At 38.2% G+C, this 20,519-nt stretch overlaps 1 protein-coding gene across 1 annotated transcript in view; it reads left to right on the forward strand.

Moving 5' to 3' along the window:
• The window catches only part of LOC104403097 (synaptotagmin-1), a 93,539-nt gene that overhangs the window by 36,876 nt on the left and 36,144 nt on the right, over nucleotides 1–20,519 (forward strand). Inside the window, exon 5 of the mRNA XM_010011137.1 lies at nucleotides 4,850–4,967. Coding sequence (XP_010009439.1) covers nucleotides 4,850–4,967 — 118 coding nt within the window. The remainder of the gene's footprint in view (nucleotides 1–4,849; nucleotides 4,968–20,519) is intronic.

Genomic DNA, 20,519 nt, shown 5'->3' on the forward strand with positions numbered 1-20,519 from the left:
CCAGCTATGTGTATGGTTTGCTAATTCTGCACATTTGCTGTGGGGGATTAATTGAAGTTGTGGCCAGTGTATGTCATCCATTTCTGCATCCATGTGATTCTGTTACTGTTGCTATTGTGATACCTTTGTGGATTAATGTGTTTATAGTTTGTGTGCCTAGAAAATGAATTTGTTGGATTTGAGATCTCTGTGTGTAGACAGAATACAATGGCCTCAGAAATGTCTGAAGCCCATGGATGTGAGAATTGGGACTGGAGATTCTGTCATTAAATTTTATGTGGGTTTCCTGAAAGACTCCTAATTTAGCTTTATAACCCACCTTTATGCGGTTGCAGTTCTCTCTGCAGAGTTTTAGAACATTGGTTGGTGCAAAAACTAAACAATGAACATTATGAGTTTCCATTGTAAATATTGATTGGTGGAAGATTGTATTTTGGGTCTTCGCCCATAAACCACATCCTGTTGTCTATCTCTCAGGCTTATACAAATATCCACAATCAAAGCCAGGTACTGAAGTTGGAAACCCACCTTTCTGTGTTTATATTCTTCCTCTACTAACTATTTTGGAGCCCTAGGTCCTATTAGGAAAAGCATAAAGTTCTGTGGCTCATTATTTTGGTATCGTTTTACCAAGACAGCTGCAAGGATCAACTTTCTCATATGTTCCACAAAAATGTGGAGAATGTATATATTAAGAAGATAGATATCTCTGTTAAAGATTCTGCAGTGTGAATGAGAGTAACCTGCATAAATAGCATTTTCTCTGAAGCTCATTAGGAGAGTATACTGTCAAGGCAAAAATGACTACTGACAAATACAAGAAGAAATGAGAGACAAGCAGGAGCCACTTAGAGTCACCTCTAATAAGTCCAGGTTCTCAACAGGACTTCAAATAGCCTTTTCGAAGCTGAGTAAATGCTAGTAGCGCTGTGTCATTTATGTTCTGCTCCATTGTGTCATCTTAAAATGTGGTGAAGTTATGAAGTTGCTTAGATGGAGAGACTCCTTTGATTGGTGTTTAGGCATTATACATGAACAAGTTAATGTCTGTGAACCTCCCAGTTGGAAGTTTCTAACACTAACCTACAGTTTCCATTAAAAATCAAAGTAAATTACTAACATAAATTATTTATACATAGGGCTGAAAGAAATTAATAATAACAATAAGGCACCTCTGTGAGATAATCACCACACCAAAAGCAGTCATCTGTACCTTGTAGCCCTGCAGGGGTTTGTAATTATCTGCTGCAAACCACACCTTTAGTGATTGCTTTTTGTTGCCTTGTTTCAGTGCTGCCACTTGCAGTATTTTGCCTGACATATGTTTAAAAAAAAAAAAAAACAACTTAGAAATAGAAAACTTTGGCAGTCATGCAAAGAGAAAATGTTAAAAGTACAAGAAATATTGAAGAAATGCAGTTAATACAGATTTTAATAGCAACAAAAAAGTACTAAATGTGATTCTGTAGGCATTTAAAGAGGCACTCCAGCTTTTTCTTCAAGTTACGCACTGGAATGAGCCCATCATCTGCTCCCATTTCCCATGGCTTGCTGGTGATCTATGGAAAACTGGCTGTTTACACAATGCTGGCTTCTTCTCCAAGCTTCCTGCAGCTAAAATGGCATTAAAAGAGCCTAAAATGCATTAAATGCTCTCATAAAATTACTCTTCTGTGTAGACAATTGCAGTATTTGCACAGAAGCATAACATGATTACAGATGGAGAAAGGCTGGGGAGAGGTGATAGTCTTTGTGGCATAACTGTGTTTGTAAAGAACCTCCTCCAGCCTCTGCTGAAGCACTCGGAGCAGAAACAACAGTCCTAGCACCATTTTATGCTTACTAAACATACTTTAGTCTTAGCACAAGTTAAAAAAAAGAAAAAAGAAAACTAAAAAAAAAATCCACTCAAAGGAACAATTAGAAGTGTGGTATTGATTTAAAAGTACCTTCAAAAATAGATGTTTAGATATTCTGTCAGTGAGGTACATCTCTGAGAAATACAAGAGAATAGAAGTTCCTGCGCTGCTACAACCAAAGCTCTGTCTAGTGAATTTAGAGGTGAGTGCAGAGCCCTTAAATATCAGGTGATACGTGAGTACAAATGTCTCAAATGTCTCTAAGATGGAGTACTAAAACAAGCCTTCAAATATACCCTATTTCGATCTTGTTCAGAGCCCCATGAATCAACCAGGGTTGATTCAGAGCCCCATGAATCAACCAGGCTATTTTAAACCAAGAATACCAAGTAATATAACAGTGTCTATGGAGAACACCAGGCGGCTGGGTGAGCTGTGATCATGATGACACAAATCGATAAGCAATTGATTTCTTCCATTCTGAAGAAGCTGCAAGTGATAGATCAACTTCACCGTTAGCCTGGCCAATACAGACTTCCAAATCCAAATGTCGGGGGAACAGGAGCATGTTTTGCTGTCACCGTGCTGTTGCAGGCTCAGTTAGATCCAAGCATGAGCTATGCACATTGCACAGCTGAAATCCATTATTTCTGTGATCTGAATCTACACTGGGGTTTATAATAACAGTATATGCAGACAGGGAAGAATAGTAAGTCCTTCCACAACAGTGCAGTCCATGCTGTGAAAGACATCTTCTGTTAGAAACAAGTTAAAAATGTAAATTTTCTGATGTTAGGATCTGTTTTTATAGCCCTTCTGGGTCAGATAGAGATCTCTAAGATACTGCTTCCCAACTACCCCCTTTGTTGCCTGTGGAGTCCTAATCCTCTTAGCTGTTCCTTCTACAGAAGCTGTGTCATATCATTGATCATTCCTGATGCTTTTCTTGGAATCTTTCCCAATTCTACCATACCCTTTTTGAGGTGGGAAGGACACCTTGTAAGTTTTCAAGATAAGTGTCACATGTGCATTCTGACAGTATTTTTATATGTGATACACACATTTAACACCATGAGCTATTTTGTTGTGTCCTCGCTGAGCATTTCCTAACTATGTGTGTTCTATATGTTTCCTGACCACTGGTGATCACTGAACTTATAGTTCTCTGCAAAACATTCATTACAATGCCTGGGTCTCGTTCCCAGCTCGTAATGATCAATTCAGAGTCTGGCACTTTATAGGTTTTGCATTATTATTGCAGTTTCTAAGTTTTTAAAAACCAAAAGGAAAGGTAACTTCATGATGCCATTCGCATTATGTACTGCTCCAGTCCACTGTTGGGAACAATAAAGAATCCCGCATCCCCAAGGAGGTCTCCTGAGACAAGCTCACACACCTTTTGATAAAGGAGGAAGATGTAAACTCTTAAGTATAGCTGAGTATCTCACATGTATCCTTCAAATGGGAATACTGCAGATGCTTATTCAAACCTAGATAAAAAGTGATTGTGTGTAAAAGCAATTGAGATGGCTGCCTCCGATGCTGAAAACTTGGCTTAGTGGATGATAAGTTTCTCTTAAATGACTTGGAAGCTTGAGCTCCCAGTAGGAAGGGAATATTTGGGTTCCTTTTACACACATGGTAAAGTCCTTAGGACATGGGTTGTCTTTTCTCTAGGAAATACCCACTACATCCATGAATATGTGAGCCAGTTGCCCTCAGGAGTGCTCCCTCAGCTTTTTAGGTAAGGTTCTGACTTTGCCTCTTGCCTATACGCTCTTTGAAGCTGGTAAATTGCCATATTCTTCTTGAATTTGTGGAATGGGATAAACATGTATAATTCCTGCAAAAAATTACCTAGTGTCTTAACAAAAAGCTCGGATGCAGCCCCAAAACATTTTGACAACTAACCTTCCAGTTAATTCTAAGAAAACACCAGAACCAAAGAGATACGTCTTCACAGAAATGTACTTTACTGCCAGGATAAATTGTGGAAAGAGACATATGCCAGAACTACTGTCTTTGAAAAGGAAACATTGCTGTCTGAAATGCTTTATTGGACTCTTCAGTGTAACCTGATTGTTGTCTCGAAAGCAACCTTGTTACTCCCCTAGAGGTACCATTGTACCTGAAAGGAAGGAGAAAAGCAGCTTGGATCATCCTAGTGATCATTTCTAAGCAATATTCTCCTCTTAGTCTCTCTTTTGTGTCTGCAAGTTCAGATCTATTTTCCTCCTTTTAAAACAAAGTTCCTGTAATTCTGAACATGATTCAGCCTTTCCTTCTTTGCCAGGTCTGTTAGGAAGGTACTAAGAAATGATAGCGAAAGGTTGCATTTGGCAGGACCCTAGATGATAGGCTGCAAGGCTGAAGGCAATACCAAATCCTTCCAACCATGCCTGGTATGAGGAGGGATGCACTATGTTCTTTCGTGGTCTGTCTGCCCTTTTATTTAATTTTCCCCTTGTTAGATAGGAGACAAGTCTTTTTATATAAGTACTGAATGGTTTGTGCTTTGTGTTTTTAATACTTTTTGCTTTTGTGACAAAGTGTGGTGAGAAACACACACGTTACTGTTTTGTCCCATAGTGCTCTATGCATGTGTGTTAATTGATTTCTGCTGAAACATAACCTGGGAAAAAAAAATAGTCATGACTTTGTTTAGTCAGACAGTATTTGTGAGACTCTGACTATCAGGGATGAAATGCTGAGCAGTATAAGTTACTTTGCAGCCAGCATGTGTATTATCATTTGCCTCCATACAGGGTAGTTGCTGTGGACTCCAGTTGCTGCAGCAGACTTGAAGTTATCAAGGATTTAAGCTGGCAACCTGTGGCAGATATCTTATACTGTCCATTTGAATGTTTTGTTAAACAGTAGGAGTTTGAGATGTAATCCTGTTAATTTTCTGTGGAGCTTTCAAAACTGCATTTTTAAAAGGTACCAGAAAGCTATAAAAATATAACACCATGCCTTGTTTGCTTTCACAGCAAGAAAAACTGGGTGATATCTGCTTCTCTCTCCGTTATGTGCCTACTGCTGGCAAACTGACTGTTGTCATTCTGGAGGCAAAGAACCTGAAGAAGATGGATGTCGGTGGACTATCGGGTATGTGCATGAAAATCTGCTTGTAGATTTTTGCAGGCTTGTAAAGGCAGAAAGTAAACTCATTTGCTATTGGAGATCTCTTGGTTGAGAAGGTAAGGGCTCTTGTTCATGGTCTGAAAAATGCAGTTTGTGTTTTCTGAAAGTTAAGGCATGACTGAGTATATTGGAACTCATTGTAGCTTAAAAAAGAAAAGGAATTTCATTATACAGTGCATTCATCTCCAAGATAAGGTCTGAAGAGTTAAACATTCAGATCACAGTGCAAGCTCTCTGTATTCTCCTTCTCTCCTGTTGCCTGGAGATAAATACAGACTACTCAAGCAAGAGGAAAAAAAATCTGACTACAGTTCCTATTGTTTGTCTAATCTCACAAAACATGAGCGTTTCCCTGCAATGTTACTGATACATAATAGAGGATCTCATGACAGGTCACTGTGCTGACTGCTGGTTGAGGTGCTAGGATAATTGCCTCTACATACGAAGGGCTCAGGTGTGATTGCTTCCATGCACAGAGTTGGGAGTGCTCTGCATTTGCATGTACACCAGCAATCAAAATGACAGTCTTTCAGTTGTGGTAGTCAGTGAGGTTGATATCTCCAACATGCTCAGTAACTTCAAACAGTCCTCATAGTCTTTCCTCATAGTAAGGCTGTACACAGTGTGAGTGAGATGATGTAGCCATCTCTAAAGGATGGTGCAGTCAGCACATGTGACATTAGGGCTGTGTCCTAGGGACTTGGTGGTGTTCCGTGTAGGCTTCTATTCTCTTCTGTGTCTGGAATTTGTACCCAGAATACACAAAGAAATGGGAACCTGCTAGTAGTGAGCCTGAAGATTTTATTTACCATTTTCAATGAACAATAGTAGGAGGGCCTTCACAAAGTGAGAGGAGACAGTCTTTTACCAGTAACCAGTTATCTTTTTTATTTTACTTGCTTTTAAAGTCTTCTACTGTACAGCAATAGACATCATAAAGTAAAAGACATCCAAATGTTGCCATTACCTAAATCAAGTCTAGCTTTTTCTTGTCTAAAATGGACACTGGATTAGGACACATAACTAATAGTTTCCCTAATGCTCATACTCAACCAGTTGTAAATTAATGTCCTTAAGCACATTTACTTCCTAATTGTTTCCTAATTAAATATTAGATTCTAATAGTAAAGAAGAGTAGGATTTTTTTTGACAGAAGGGTATCTCTGAGAGCCAAAGCATCTGTATTCTTTTCCAAGTTTTGCAAGAAATGTGAAGGAAAATAGATACTCATCTCATAAGAAAAGAAGGAAAGGGGCAGGAAAGTATTAATGAACCTTCTACAAACTTCAGATGGAAAATGCAGTGCATTGTGTTGGAAATAAATATGAGGAAGTGAATGGGCTTACTCTTCTCTATGCTGAAGCACATACAGGACATTTAAATATATTTCTAGGGGATGACAGGTTTTGTCCTCCTTTTTTAGGGCCATGCAAACTAGAAACACCATGTTCTCTGAGACAAACAAACCCAGTAGGATACCGTGGTTATAGCAGGAATTCAAAAGTCACTGACAGTGATAAATGGCAGTTAGTACGGTATTCCTGAGGCAGTAATTATAGATTAAATAATATTGGTTTAAAGTGGATCCAGTATCTTTCATTAGGGAATTTATCTTTTGAATAAATTACGCAGAAATAACATCTGAAATCAAGCTGAGATTCTGTTGTCATTATTCACACTAAATAATACCTGCTTTCAAAGTACGGTACTGCTAAGTAGTAATGAAGGTGACAGGATTTTATCTTGATTAGCGAATGCTTTCCCCGCTAGTTTTGTTATTTTCTCTAGATACTAAATTGGCTTTTTGTTTTGCAAAACCACAAGTTTTGTGTTGCAGTGGAGGTGGGAAAATATTAACAATCAAATGTGATCTCCAGCTGAATGTTACCTATAGATACAACAGCACTTACTGTCATCAAGGGAAAGCCGTTAGCAAGAGGTGAAAATTATGTAGTCAACACAGATGGGGAGAACTCTTACAAGTTTGTCAAAAACAGACAAAGAGTATCTGGGTTTTGAGTTTAGAACATGTCTTTTCATTGTTCTCTCCTATTTTGGAGAAGATGCTGGAAAAGGAAAACACAGACATTTGAAAAGGGCTCTACTTTCTCTTGCATCCAGCCTTTATGCCTCTCTGTGGAGTTTATCTGCCTTGCAGAAAAGAGGAGCAAGGCCCCAGCTCCTGCAGGAGGTCTGATAAAGTGCTGCCAAGCGTTCACAGCACAGCAGCGGGCAACCTTGCAGCCTCCTTCTGGCTCCTTCTCTTCACATCTTGAGTATTAGTGCTGCTAGTAAATATCTGCTGTACCTTTGCACTTCAGTCATGTGGAAAGCTTTAGCATTTCTGTTATCTTTAGTCCCAATATAAAGAACCAGTCACTGTGGCTCAGTAGTCTTTTAAACTTCTATTCAGAAATTTCTTAGATTTGTAATTGTGATCACTCAGACTTAAATGCATGCTTGATTTTTAACATGTGTATTTATGTTGTACTGATAGAAAGCCGTTACAAAAATACCTATCAACAGCAATTGATTGATCAAAGTAGATTGAGAGTACTATCTTTCCTAGCATTTCTACAGGGCTTCTACTGGTGAAAACTCAATCCTGCTAATCAGCATATATATCCAATCTGGTGGTTACAGTTGCAAAAAAAAGCCTTTATATCCAGCATTTTGAACCTTTCCATAAATCTTCCTAGCAGTCAAAAGCCAAGAACATATTACTTCAGAAACTGACAATAAAAAACAGTAGACTAATGATCAAATTCATTATACTCCTTGTAAGAAAAGCAGATCACCCAACTGAGCAACAAAGTCCCAGGTCTTAAACTTAATTGCAACATCAGGCTGTGACTAAAGTGAACTTTGTCTCCAACACTGGAACTGTTCAGCCTGAGCTCATCAAGTCGCCACAACAAGTGGAAATTGTTATTTCTGGTGAGCAAGGGCCTCTGGCAAACAATTATGCATGTTTTAAAATGGAATTTTAATTATTTAAATTATATTGAAATGCATTTTTAATGAATTGAATATCTGGCAGGTGATACGTAGGAATGTAAGCTATAAAGAGATTATTTTTATTTGTCTGAATTTGTTAATTTGGGTTATATGGCTTTTAAGATACCCTTCACCAAGTATGTCTACAAGACTTAGAAGCTTAGGTCTTACAGCAAATCAAGGGAACTTAGACCCCCCAAGACACTCTGCTGTTTGGTGTTTGGTTTTTGTTTGTTTGCTTGTTTGTTTTTATTTTAAATTCATTTAGATGATCTGAAAAATTGGAAGAGACATAGTCAGATTAATCCCTCGATGAGGGATCTATCAGTACAACACAGCTCAGCAATGCCATTTGTTTCACAAGAGTTGTCTATGAGTTATGATACTTTATTCAGGCTTACAATCCCTTCTGCTCCAGAAAGAGAGCTGGAATTATCTGCAGCTTCCCTATGAGATATTAATTTAAATCAAACTGGTAGTGATTTTACATACAGATTTAAATGACTATGAAACTTTTATCTAAGTTCATTTTAATCCTGGTTTGTATTTGTAGTTTTTACGTATTTTCTAAAAAAACCCCACTCGTTTAACTACTAATTCAGCACATCTGACTAGCAACTAAATGTAGTCTCTGCAATAAATATGGTGCTTCTGTTTATTACATAGGAAGATTCCCACTATTAATACACATTTATGCAGGCAGTTCTATACCCTCCATTTTGTATTCATTTTTGTTCCTAGCATGAAATAAAAGCTTTCATTTCAGCTTCCAGCAGCTTTCCCTATTTTGACGAATGCAATTGTTGAAATAAATTGCCTGAATACATTGAAAAGCATTTTCCCTCTGAACCTCAAGAAGAGGCTAGGGCTAGTACCTGAACAGACTGCTCTTACAGGTGTTTACCTACCCAGGCCCTTTGGCTTACATGCATTTTTCTTTTAAGAACTTCCGTGGCTGTATGTACTCCTGACAGAATATTGTTTTGTATCAAAATGTCATTTCTTAGTAGCTTGTAATAAGTGTAAGCCTCAACATAGCTTATCATCCTTCTGAGATTAATTTCAGTATGGTTTATTCCTTCTAAAAATCTTTGAAAGCTAATGTGGCTTTGCTCCTTGTGTGTATCCAGCCCAGCCAGGTTGGATGGGGCTTTGAGCAATCTGGTCTAGTGGAAGGTGTCCCTGCCAGTGGCAGGGGGATTGCAACTAGATGATCTTTAAGGTCCTTTCCAACCCAAACTGTTCTATGATTCTATTTTAGTATGGTCAGCTTTTAGTGAATCTGATTTCCAGGAATGTATCCCAGGAGCAAGCAATGTACCCTCCCCTTGTCTCCTCAACATCACTGCCTCTCACCACTCCCTCTGATCAGACCTGGACTTTCAGTGAAGGATGCCCTAGTTGGCATGGGCTCAGGTATTGCCTTAGAAACTGTTGCCAAGTATCAAATATTATAGCAGACCCTAAACTGTACCTATTTATGAGAAATAAATGCTTAGGAAGAGCTGGAAGGAGAAGAGGTTTGTTACTGGATCTTTGTGCTTTTCCTTTTGCAGAAAGCTGCAGATAGGGCTGTAAAGAAAAAGAGACCTATAATCCAGTCCATTATGTGTGAAAGCTAATCTCAATATTTAAGAGTTATAAATAGAAAATGCACAGCACCTCTTTGTATCTGCCAAGCAAATACTATAAATCAGAGCCATCTCTGGGGACCAAATAGTACTACAGAAGAAATAAAGCTAGTTTTCTACATTTATTTTTAAAATTCCATTCAAATTCAAAAGGCTTGGTTAGATGTCTTAGAAAAGAATAGAAGAATTAAAAATTGTTTAGAGACCAGCTCTTTGAAGACAGAAAAAATGCTCATGAATTATGCAGTCAGAGCATTCACTGTAATAACTTCATTAAAACATGAGAAACCTTAAAAGCTAGCTAACACAAATGCAATATTATGGGAAGAGAAATGCACCATTAGTGCTATGGCCTTGCTATAAGCCATATTGTAAGCATAACTCAGTGAATATTAAGGGGAAAGAAAGCAGCCTTATTAAAAGACAAAAGTGAAAATAAACAACAAACACCACCACCAGAACAGCTGCATTTGCAAGTAGCCTAATCCTAAAGAATCCAACAGAGATCAGTACCAACAAATCTTTTAAGATCTCTAGTTACTGTGAGGTTTTCTACATTTACTGTCTCAGTATCTCTGCTGTCATACACTGGCGGAACTTTCAAAGGAGATCGCTGCAGCTATACGTCTCTCTAATGCTTGCAAAGTAGTCACACAGTACAACAATAAATTCACTGTGGGCTCCTGCAGTGGTGATGGAATCAGTCACCAAATCTTTTTCTCTTGCCTGAAAGAACGTCGTGTTGGTGACATCTTCCCTAAGACAGGGCAATAGGGAGGAGAGTCTTGTCTGAAATAGTCCTCTTTCAGTGGGTAAATAAGGTCTTATGGAGTTGTTTCTTCTAATCCCAACTCAAGCCTTCGACATCAGATCACTTTCTTCCTCAAGTTAAAAGCTGAAGAAGACAATTCCAAAATCAAATTATATTCCAGATTATAATGTATTCATTATAGAAGCCATGTTAAAGGATACATAGACTCTCATATTCCAAGGCATTTTGGAGAGTCTTATGAAGAAGCTGTCAGGTAATTGTCCATTTTGGTGCGAGTACACAATTTCCACTGAATCACATGCTACAGGCTATTGCACACAATAATATTATTGTATTAGATGAACCACCGAATGTGGCGATTCTTACAAAGAAGCAGAGTAAAATTGTTCTGCCCTTTCTTCCTCCTATGCTTAAAAAAAGGAAAAAGAGATCGTGCCTGCTGGTTACCACTGAGGTGGTACAAAACCTGTAGGCATTGCTCTGAGAAACCTTAGGAAAAACACTATGTTGAAAAAGCACCTGGGCTCAGGAGGTGTTTGAACAGCTTCTGAAAAGGAAACAAAGCTTATTGTATGTGTACATCTCCTTAATCAAACATGCTGACCAAAGGTACAGGAGGTCAGCACCCAACTGTGTAGACTCTAATAGTCACAATTTTATCACTGTTATGCATTTCCCCCCACCATCCCTTCCCCAAAAAAGAGGGCAGGAAGACTTGTTTTTTTTTTTTTACTTGAATAGCCACATCTCAATAATGTGTTTTGTGTGTGTTTGTGTGCATGCTTCTTCCTGATTACAGTACGTTTTTATTTGATAATGCAGTCCCAAAGTATGAAAATGTGTGTGTTAATTAGTTATATGAAAATGAGATGGTTAATACTTTAGGTTTTTAAGCCCTACAACAATTTCATAGTAATGTGAATGGCTGTAAAATGAATGTAGGAATACCGTAGATAGATTCCGGAGTCTGCAGGGAAATTAGTCAGTTCTCTTACAAGTAAGTTTAATTTGTTTTTACTGTCCGACAGTTGTTGCCCATATCTTTTCTTTTAATGAGCTTGAAGGAAAAAAAAAAGAACTCAAAAGAAAATGTATTTTTTCATCTCTATAAATACAGTTTTGATCAGTGCTTAAATGTTCAGAGAAAGTAAGGAAACTGTAATAAAAGGTATTTCCTTTTCAGGACTGTGTAGTCATGCAGGTTCTTAAGACAGCATGATGAGCATTTTATTAGTACTGTTAACATGGTTGAGGTTTGATGATGTTTGTAGGACTTTCTGAAGAAATCGGAATGTCTCTAAATTCAATTTTTTTGCAATACGTTAAACCTCACATGTATTTTTTTGTTTGCTTAATCCCATGTGAGCAAAAAAGATGATTAGTTTCTGCTAGCTCTTTGTGTGGTTACTTCTTATAGGCCTCTCTCTCTGCTCTTTAAAATATGTAATTCCTGTGTGTGCACATCTCAACAGAAACGTTTCACAAACTAGACCCCTGATCCTGAATTACCCCTGAAAGGAGCGGGGGGTGCATGCCGACAAGGGAACTGCACATCTCCTCTAGTACACAGTGCTGAAAATACATCTGTGGTGACAGAGAAAGCATTTGCTCCAGTGTAAGGATAGTGATAGGAAAACAGGTGTTTCTAGTTCTTTGTCGGTGTCATTGGTTTATGTGTATATTTTACAGACAATAGTTGTTCAAATCTGTTCATGCATTTGGCAAGTGAAGCTCTCCACTGGCAGCTGTGAGATGCTTGTCATTCAACACACATGAAAAAATTTTCCTCTTGCCACTTCCAAAATTTATATTCCAAAACCTTTCTAACTGAAGGTGGAAGTCAAGACCTGCCCTCTTTTGTATTGATGCATTTAAAGGTCCCATTACCCTTCTTGAAGTAACAGAAGAGAAATACGGTCTTGTTGCTAATTGAGATTGAGGTGCCAACATTCAGTTAATTCTCATTGTGCCTTTTGTGCATCTCAGTGACATGAAACTCAGCAGGATTCTCTTCCCAACTATTTTATCCCTCACTGTACTTCCATGATGCTATCAATAAGGTAGAAAAGCCAGCACCTGGGTCCTGTTTCTTCCCACCAGCACAGGCCATGTTCTAGTTGAGTTAGTCATGGGGTTTTAACTGAAAAATACCTGCCAACAAGGTGGAAATACAAAGCCCAGAAATGCCACTTTTCCCCTGTAAAGAAGTTTGTGTGTGGTGGAGGTGAGAATTTATCTGGATGTAATTCCTAGATACCAGCTTTTGTGCTTTTGATTATTACCTGCAAAAGTCAACACAGTGGGTGGCCTGTCTTCATGAGGGTCTTCAGTATCATCATTAAGATGTCTATAAATCTTTTATAATAAACTGAATATAAACTGAGCTCTTCAGGCATATTTTTGTAAGGTCACTTGTGTGAAACTTTCAGATATATTGAAGGGGAAGACAAGGTTGGATATAAATGAATTATCTATGTAAGCAACACCTTTATTTAGATATTTAGTTTATTGAGGACACCTAATGTGCTATGCAATTGTTTTAGAAAGCTAGAGAGACAAATCTGGTTTGTTTGGTTGGTGTTTTTTTTCCTTCCATAGTAGTATGATTGGTTTTAAATTAAAAACTGTGGGGTTTTTTTTTCCTCCCTTATACCAGTCTTGCTGGTAAGATGGTGCCAGATGTGTTTCTCTTAACTGATGCATCTATCAGTAACATAATGCAACAGTAAACCTGGTAATATGGAGGGAACAAATCCTGACATTTTATGTTGTTAGTGCAGTGGTAGTGCAGTGACTCTAGTCATAGGAGGAGATTACGTTTTTCTTACTCTCATTTTTTTTAAGCTATCTTTTTTCTGTCTTGTTGATGAATATGTTATTGCTCATTCCCCACATGAATTCCTTTCGTTTCTGCTGAGCTGTCTTCAAGTTTACAAATAGCAACATTTTCTATTCTCTTTAAATCAAAGTAATTTATATGCAGGAGTTTCTTTGCTGCATCCCATCATGTTAGATATTAATGTAATAATTATTGAATAGTAAAATAGATAACTCATATTAAGGAAAGACACAAATAAAGCACAGATTACATAGCATCTGTCCAGTACTTCTGCCAACAGGCAAACTTCTTTATTTGACTGCGAAATTCCAATGTTATGTAACACAATTGACCAATGTGCAGTGGGTAACATTTAGAGGTTTTCTCGCAAAACATGCCTAAAAGGAAGGCTGTCATAAAGAATCCCACCCACAGCAAAGCTCTGCTGTTTTCTACTTCTTTTTTTGTGAAGCAGAAAGCATTTGTAAGTGCTGTATTGTGAGCTTTGTCACAACATACTGTCTCTCAGATTTTAGTTTGTCGAAAACTAATAAAAGTACAGGTAAACATTATAAAACTATGCGTGATCTAATAGTAGGCGAATTTGAATTCCTGTCCTGCAAGTAGTGACACAGAAAGATTTCAGGATTCAAATGTAATCTCTGCAGCTCAACAGCATCTCTGTAGAAACTGCTTCAGGTCGGAGAAGTAAGGGGTTCTGTTATCAAGCCAAATTTATGGGACCCCTTTTTTCTTCAGATTCCCAGTTGTATGACAGAACTCTTTGCTTATACAGGTCTGCAGGTTAAACCCACCTTCCAGTGAGGAGAATATGGTAATATACTGATTGAGCCATAGTGGGAAAACATCTTAAATTCTGTTTGAGTAGCTTCAGAAATCTTTGCAGTACAGCTGGCTCCAGGGCCAGTCTCATTACAACATTGCTATGAAAGGATGTGTTCTGCAGTAAGTTCCAGGAAGCGGAGTTGAAGTACTCAGCAGTTGCTTCACATCAGCAAACCATCACATGCTTGTCAACATTTGAGGAATGCTAAAAGTAGTGATTATGAGAGCATGCAACATAACGGGTTTTTTAAGTTCAGGAGCCCTGGCTGTGTGGGATGTGAAGAAATGCTTATGTAAGGATGTGCCAGCGTCAGCAAGTCTTGTGCTGCAAATTGTTTCAGCTGGTTGGGAGCTAAGTTAATTCAGGCTCCTCCCTCATGGATAAAAAAGTAGAGAGGAATGTTTAATTAAAAAGAAGTGCATGTTACTTTACAAATAACATATTTAGCGTCTGAATCTGGAAAGATGTAGGAGTAAAGGTGTTTCTGGGAGAGGTTTTTGTTGTTATTTAAAGTCACTATCACTGGGGCTAAGCAAGCTTAAAGGATATCAGATCAAACTTCCTCCTGGATGGTGGAAGTGAGGGATTGGAACAGACATTCCTGGAGAGTATCTGTAGTGCCACATTGCTGAGGGTAACATCTGCTTCAGGAAGTTACTGTCTATCTTCTGGTTGGGAAACCAGCACTTGACAAGAACCATTTTTCCATCTGCTGCTCTGCTCAGTCTTTGTGTCTGGTAGTCCCTGTGGGAAAAGAAGTGAATGATTTCCTAAACTGATGGAGTTCTTTGACCTGAATTAGTCAGGAAATAGACTCAAGTAGGAGGATAGATGTTGCTTTTGTCTCATCTGGGCATGGATTGAATCTTTTTGATCAGAGTTTGCATTCTTCTCACAGCAAAATGAAGTAGTATAAGAGAATCCACAGCAAAGCATAGGTAATCTTTTTTTTTATAAATGAAATTATTCAGAGAAGCACATCTTCCATATACACCAGTGCACACTTTCCTTTGTGTACCTAATATGTCAGTGATATGAAATACCAATTGCTGTAGTGTCTAGGTATTGTGGTCCTCAGCTTCAGGTTCTGTGAGGTAGCAGGGATATGGACTTCATAGCTTTTCAACCTTGAGGTAGGTTTTGCTGATGAAATGTTTCCATTGCATTAAGAGTTGGCAAAAGCCCAAGACAGACAGTAGTCCTCTAGTAATTTAAAATATGGTTCTGTGAGCAGTGGAATTATAAAGCATGATTTCCTTTAAATTTTGGAGTGTGACCGGGTGTTCTGATGTCTAATAAAATACATGCTTCAATTGAAACTTTTTTCACACTTTGAACATCTATAATATCTTTTTCACACATGTATTTTCTGGCGTGTAATAAGAGGTGAGAACATGTTGCAGCTTTCACCTCATATAGGGATACTTAGTAGGCTCTCTCTATTCCACCTGGCTGCTGACTTTCACAAAGCTTATAGGAATTCCATATCCTTGTGAGGCCTGTGATCCTGTGAAGTTTGATTGACACTGGCCAATATACTAAAATGGTATGGAAAAGGGGGCAGTCAGTCACCAGACTGGTGGTTGCACACAGAGGACAGAATGATTACCTACACTGTCACCCCTTCACCCTCAACCCCCAAAAAGTGCTTTGTTTTATTGCGAATCCAGTGACAAACATACTTTAATTCATATTTAAATCTAATTTCATTTAAAATCTAGTCTCATTTTTCTTGCCATGTGGGGTTTTCTCTCATTCTGATCTCTGGATAAAGCAGATAAGTACCTTTGCTTAAAAAAACCAAAACAAACAAACAAAAAAACAAAACCAACCAACCAACCAAACAAAAAAAATAATGCACACAAAAAAACCCAAAAAAGTGCTCCAAATCATTCCATCACTTCCCCTCTAGTTTTAATGGCTTTCCATGTATAGGAGACCCTGAATCTCAATAACCTAAGCCACACCTTGATTTTAAAAAACAAATTTTGGCTGTTGCCTTCATACTTCAGCAAAGAGCTCAGTCCCCAGGTGTTCCATTGCTGTGCGTTTGCATACAGATTTGCTTTTGGAAGAGCATTCACAGGATAAGCACTTTGGCTTTTCTTGTTTACATACTGTTTGCTGTATTTCTTGTTTGTTTATAATCCCAGTGTATTTGAATCCTGACAGGTTAAATGGAAGACTAGCATCAGCCAGAGTGCTGCTGCCTGACCTATCCAGCACACGCATGTTGCTTTCAGAAATGCCCAGTCATTTTTCACCAGCACTTTGAGGTAGATTCAAATTTGCTTTGGCATCTGTCCAGCCCTGCATAGTATCAAGCAGGGGACATCCTGTCTGAGAGAACAGATTGTTAATTCAATTATATTCCTGAAATTGAGTTAAATTTCCATGAAATCTGCTTCAAATATGAAGAACCCTGGGGGAATGGGTTTTTTTTTTATTTGTTTGACTTACATTACAGCAACCAGGTATACTAAATGAGATGCATTGTATAAGCACATGTTCTGTGTGTTGTTTATAGCTGTTTGTCATGTGTTTGATAACAGGGTGAAGTAAATTGATAGTGCTGCCATCTACAGACATAATAAAATTACTGTACTTGGCTTGATGAGAGAGGTGGAGGAGCTTGGGCTTCTTGTTGAAAATTTTATTAATAATGTTATATTGCAACCAAAGAGAAGAGAGGACAGGAGGGCTCTAAGCTGCTTCTTAATATGATTAATGGTGATGAAATTTTACGTCGCAGGCTTGGGTTTCCGAAGTATGACACAGTAATTAAAGAGTCCTTCAGTGTCTTTGAGTCAGACTTGGTTACAAGTGCTGTCTCAGGACCGTTGCTGATCTTATTGGACTGAGAAGTTGTATTTTGATAGTCAGGATTGTGTCTTATGTGTTGAAAAGAATAGTAGCTTTCCTGTAGCAATTACCATTTCAGTCCATTTATTGGTAAAAGGATGGATGGTGCAGTTTTTCTGGCAGAGATCCAAACATCCATGTGGTACAGTGGTGTTCTGTATAAATTCCAGCGTTGTTTCATTGAAAGATAACATTCTGGTCAAATGCAAAACTTTCATGCTCAGTTTTATATTTTTACCTTTGTTTTTCTCTGTTAATTTTTATTTATTCCCAGAAGCATAAAAGCCATCTTCTCCATCTGCCAGTTTTCTCTTTCCACGTACACTGAATGTTTATTTTCTTCCTGTCTCTCTAATTGCAAACATATCTTAAGAAGTGAAAACCTGCTGTAACACACAGAGTTAGGTTCTGCTATTCCACAGCATACCAATAAGACACATTTTCAGATTGTCCCTCTGATTTCCAACAGACGAAGTTTCTGTTTTATCATGTAAAGAGTGATAGAACTCAGATTTTGGTGGGGTTTTTTAGTGCTGTTTTGTTTAAACATCTACATGGCCTCAGAATCAGTAAAGGCTTTGGCTGTTGCTGCAGTATTCTGTGTTGACTGGATGTTTGTTCTGCTTGTGCACAAATGAATGCCACCTATTTGCCTCTAGGAAACAAGCAATGCCTATCATTGTGGTTTTTATTTCTTGTCAACAATTTCTATGTGAATTTTATATGGGGATAATAAAATAGTCTGAATAGCACGTATTCCTAAATGATCTGCAATCCATATAAAAGAGGGGAAAAAAGCAGCAATTAGAGAGTATCTCACAAACTAATCAGAATGGAAGAAATAAGGCATATAAAAAACAGTAAATCACTTAATGATTTAATCACATTAGCTTGATAAAGATACTTGATGAGATGGGAAGAAAAAAACAAACCTAAATGACTACAGTGAAAAGTATTTGAAAGAAATTGCATGCAAGCTGCCAGGAAGGTGAAAATTTGGGGTTTGTAAAAGATACAGAGAGCTGCCATCTATGCATCACCAAAGACCAGGCAGGCTAACACAGACAGATCATGTTTTGACAATGTCCATAAAACACAAACTGCTATAAAGCAGCACTAGATTTTTCAATAGCCACACTAAATCCATGTAAAGCTTGCCTTTTCCTCTCCAAAGTCGTGGTAAGCTGAAGCATTAAGATTAGTTCGAATGCATATTTTCAAACTTTATATCAACAGGTTTGACAGCATGTGCTGGCATCAGATACCCAGTTCTACTCTGTTACAGGCACGAAGCTCAGTAGATAACATACTAAGAAATTTAAAGCAATGAAGGTCAAGACATGCCTTACTAAAAAGACCAGGAATTTCTGCTAACGTTTTTATTTCATGTAAGAACAATTAATTAGTTTGATCTCCAGTGGGTGACAGGAGTTTTGGATTTCTTTCTTTTCCAAGCACAAATAGACCATTGGTACATCTTTATTTGTCCTCTTGATATGCAAAAAAAATGACATTCAAATAATCTTATGAGGCAGATGATTTTTAATAGGCAAAATGAATAACCATACACAAACGACTTCACAGTTCAGTGTGGAAGAAAATTACAGAGTAAAATAGTGATTTTTACTGTGATTTTTAAAAACAGGAGAGTAGAAATTTGGCCACATCTTTAAATGTGTTTTGAGGTACAGAATTAGAAGTCAGATATGATTTTCATTAGTTTTCTGAAAGGTGCTTAGCTATGTACCTTTGAAAATCCCATCCATACTTAGGCTTTTAAAGACATTCTAAACCATACTTTTTGAAAATCCCATCCATACTTAGGCTTTTAAAGACATTCTAAACCATACTTCTATCAACTTCTTCTGATTCAGTCAGCCATAGACACCAAATTTTCACAGCAGTTCAGCACCAAGCCTTGATAAACTGAAAAGCAGAATGTTGGTGTCCGTCTACCAAAACTCTTTTACACAACTCTAATAGCACAGAGAAGCTGGGTGGGGGGACGGTTGGGGTGTTAATGAATTAGAGGACTTACTTAAATCCAAAAAATACTTTCTAATACTTGAGGATTCAGAAATATTTTAGGGCTTAAGCTAAGGCTTACCTGAGTCTCTCAGAAGTGCAGTCGGTAGGGAAACGACAGAGTGCTTGTGAATTTAACTATCTACTAGGTGGCTTGGATAGCCAAATCTGAAAAGGAGCACTCAGAACAAAAATACGCACATTGTTCATTCCCTTGAGCTCTTTTGTCCAAAAGCTGATTTCTGGATGTCAATGAACCATATAGTGATAAAGCTATTTAAAGGAATGCTTAGACTAGTAAATACTCTTGGCTTTCTAAGGCATCAAAACAAAGCCAAAAGAAAAAAAAGTTCAGCTGTATTTATCTGAGAAGTACCTCTAGCATTTCTCAGGGAGTCTCTAAGTATTAGTGTTCCAGATGGCTCTGCAAATGCTGTTGCATGAGGCAGTGGAGATATGGGTGGCATGGGATCGTGACTAATTTAGGAGTAGCGTCTGCACTGAACCTTTGGAGAAATCTTATTTTCTGGTTCCCGCTTCAGTGTATGCATTGTGGGTGGGCTTTAACTCATAACTTTCTAACGCAAAGTGCTTGTATGATCCCAGCAAATAAAACCTTATAAACTAGAAACCTTCATCTGTCCTCATCCGCCTAAGTGTCCGAACCAGCGGTTTGCAAAGTCAAGACATTTCCTGCAACATGTCCTTCTTTTCCTAGGAGCCTTTCCTTTCCATTTACTTGTGCCCAAATGTGAGAAAAAGATTTAATTTCGTAACCACCAGCCAAGACCTGGTGGATATACTCTGGTGGATAGGAAATGCTCAGAGGAGGTGGAGGGTTTAATTTCCTCATGTTGAGTAGGAAGAGGACTGAAAGTTGTTTAAAAAAGTTCCTGCTTCCCTCGTGCATGTTCTGGTCATGAAAACCTAGTCCTCAGAACCACCTTCTCTGTTTCCAGGGACAGATATGCTTTTTTCCAAGCATGCAAAGGCTGTGCGTTGTGCAGAGCTCAGTCACAAACTCCCAATCTGTCTCTGTGCTAAGTGTGAGCTGCACCAACCAGAGTCCACCCCAGAGGGATCCAAAGTGTAGAGTTTTCAATATCCCTAAATATTTTGGGGATTGAGGGCATCTCCACATGTCGAGTGACCAAACGAACATGTTCTGTGGGAGGTGCAATGTTTTCATGTTGGACACTAACGAAAAAAATATTTTTTCGGGAAGCACTGACAGCTGTGTCCTCTCACAGGCATGTGTAAGGTCTTTTTACAATTTACTCCTTTTGGCACCCAAGATGTGCCGGTGTTGTTCTCTACATGCCTAAATGCTGCTTTGAGCCTTACAGTTAACTCTTCCCAGATTTACTAGTAATTTGGGTTTTAACCACGTGTAAAGGTATTTTGCTAAGTTTGACCTAGAAGAGGGTGGGGGTTTTTTTTGCCTTTGCACTCATATCATCTCCAGTGTGGGACAGGACTACCTCTTACCATATAGAACCCATGATGTCCAACAGAAAGAGGCTTCTTGAGTGCTACTGTGGTAGTAGTAACAGCAGTAAATCTT

This window comes from Nestor notabilis, unplaced genomic scaffold (genome assembly GCF_000696875.1).
Source record: "Nestor notabilis isolate BGI_N333 unplaced genomic scaffold, ASM69687v1 scaffold7653, whole genome shotgun sequence".
Classification (NCBI taxonomy): domain Eukaryota; kingdom Metazoa; phylum Chordata; class Aves; order Psittaciformes; family Psittacidae; genus Nestor; species Nestor notabilis.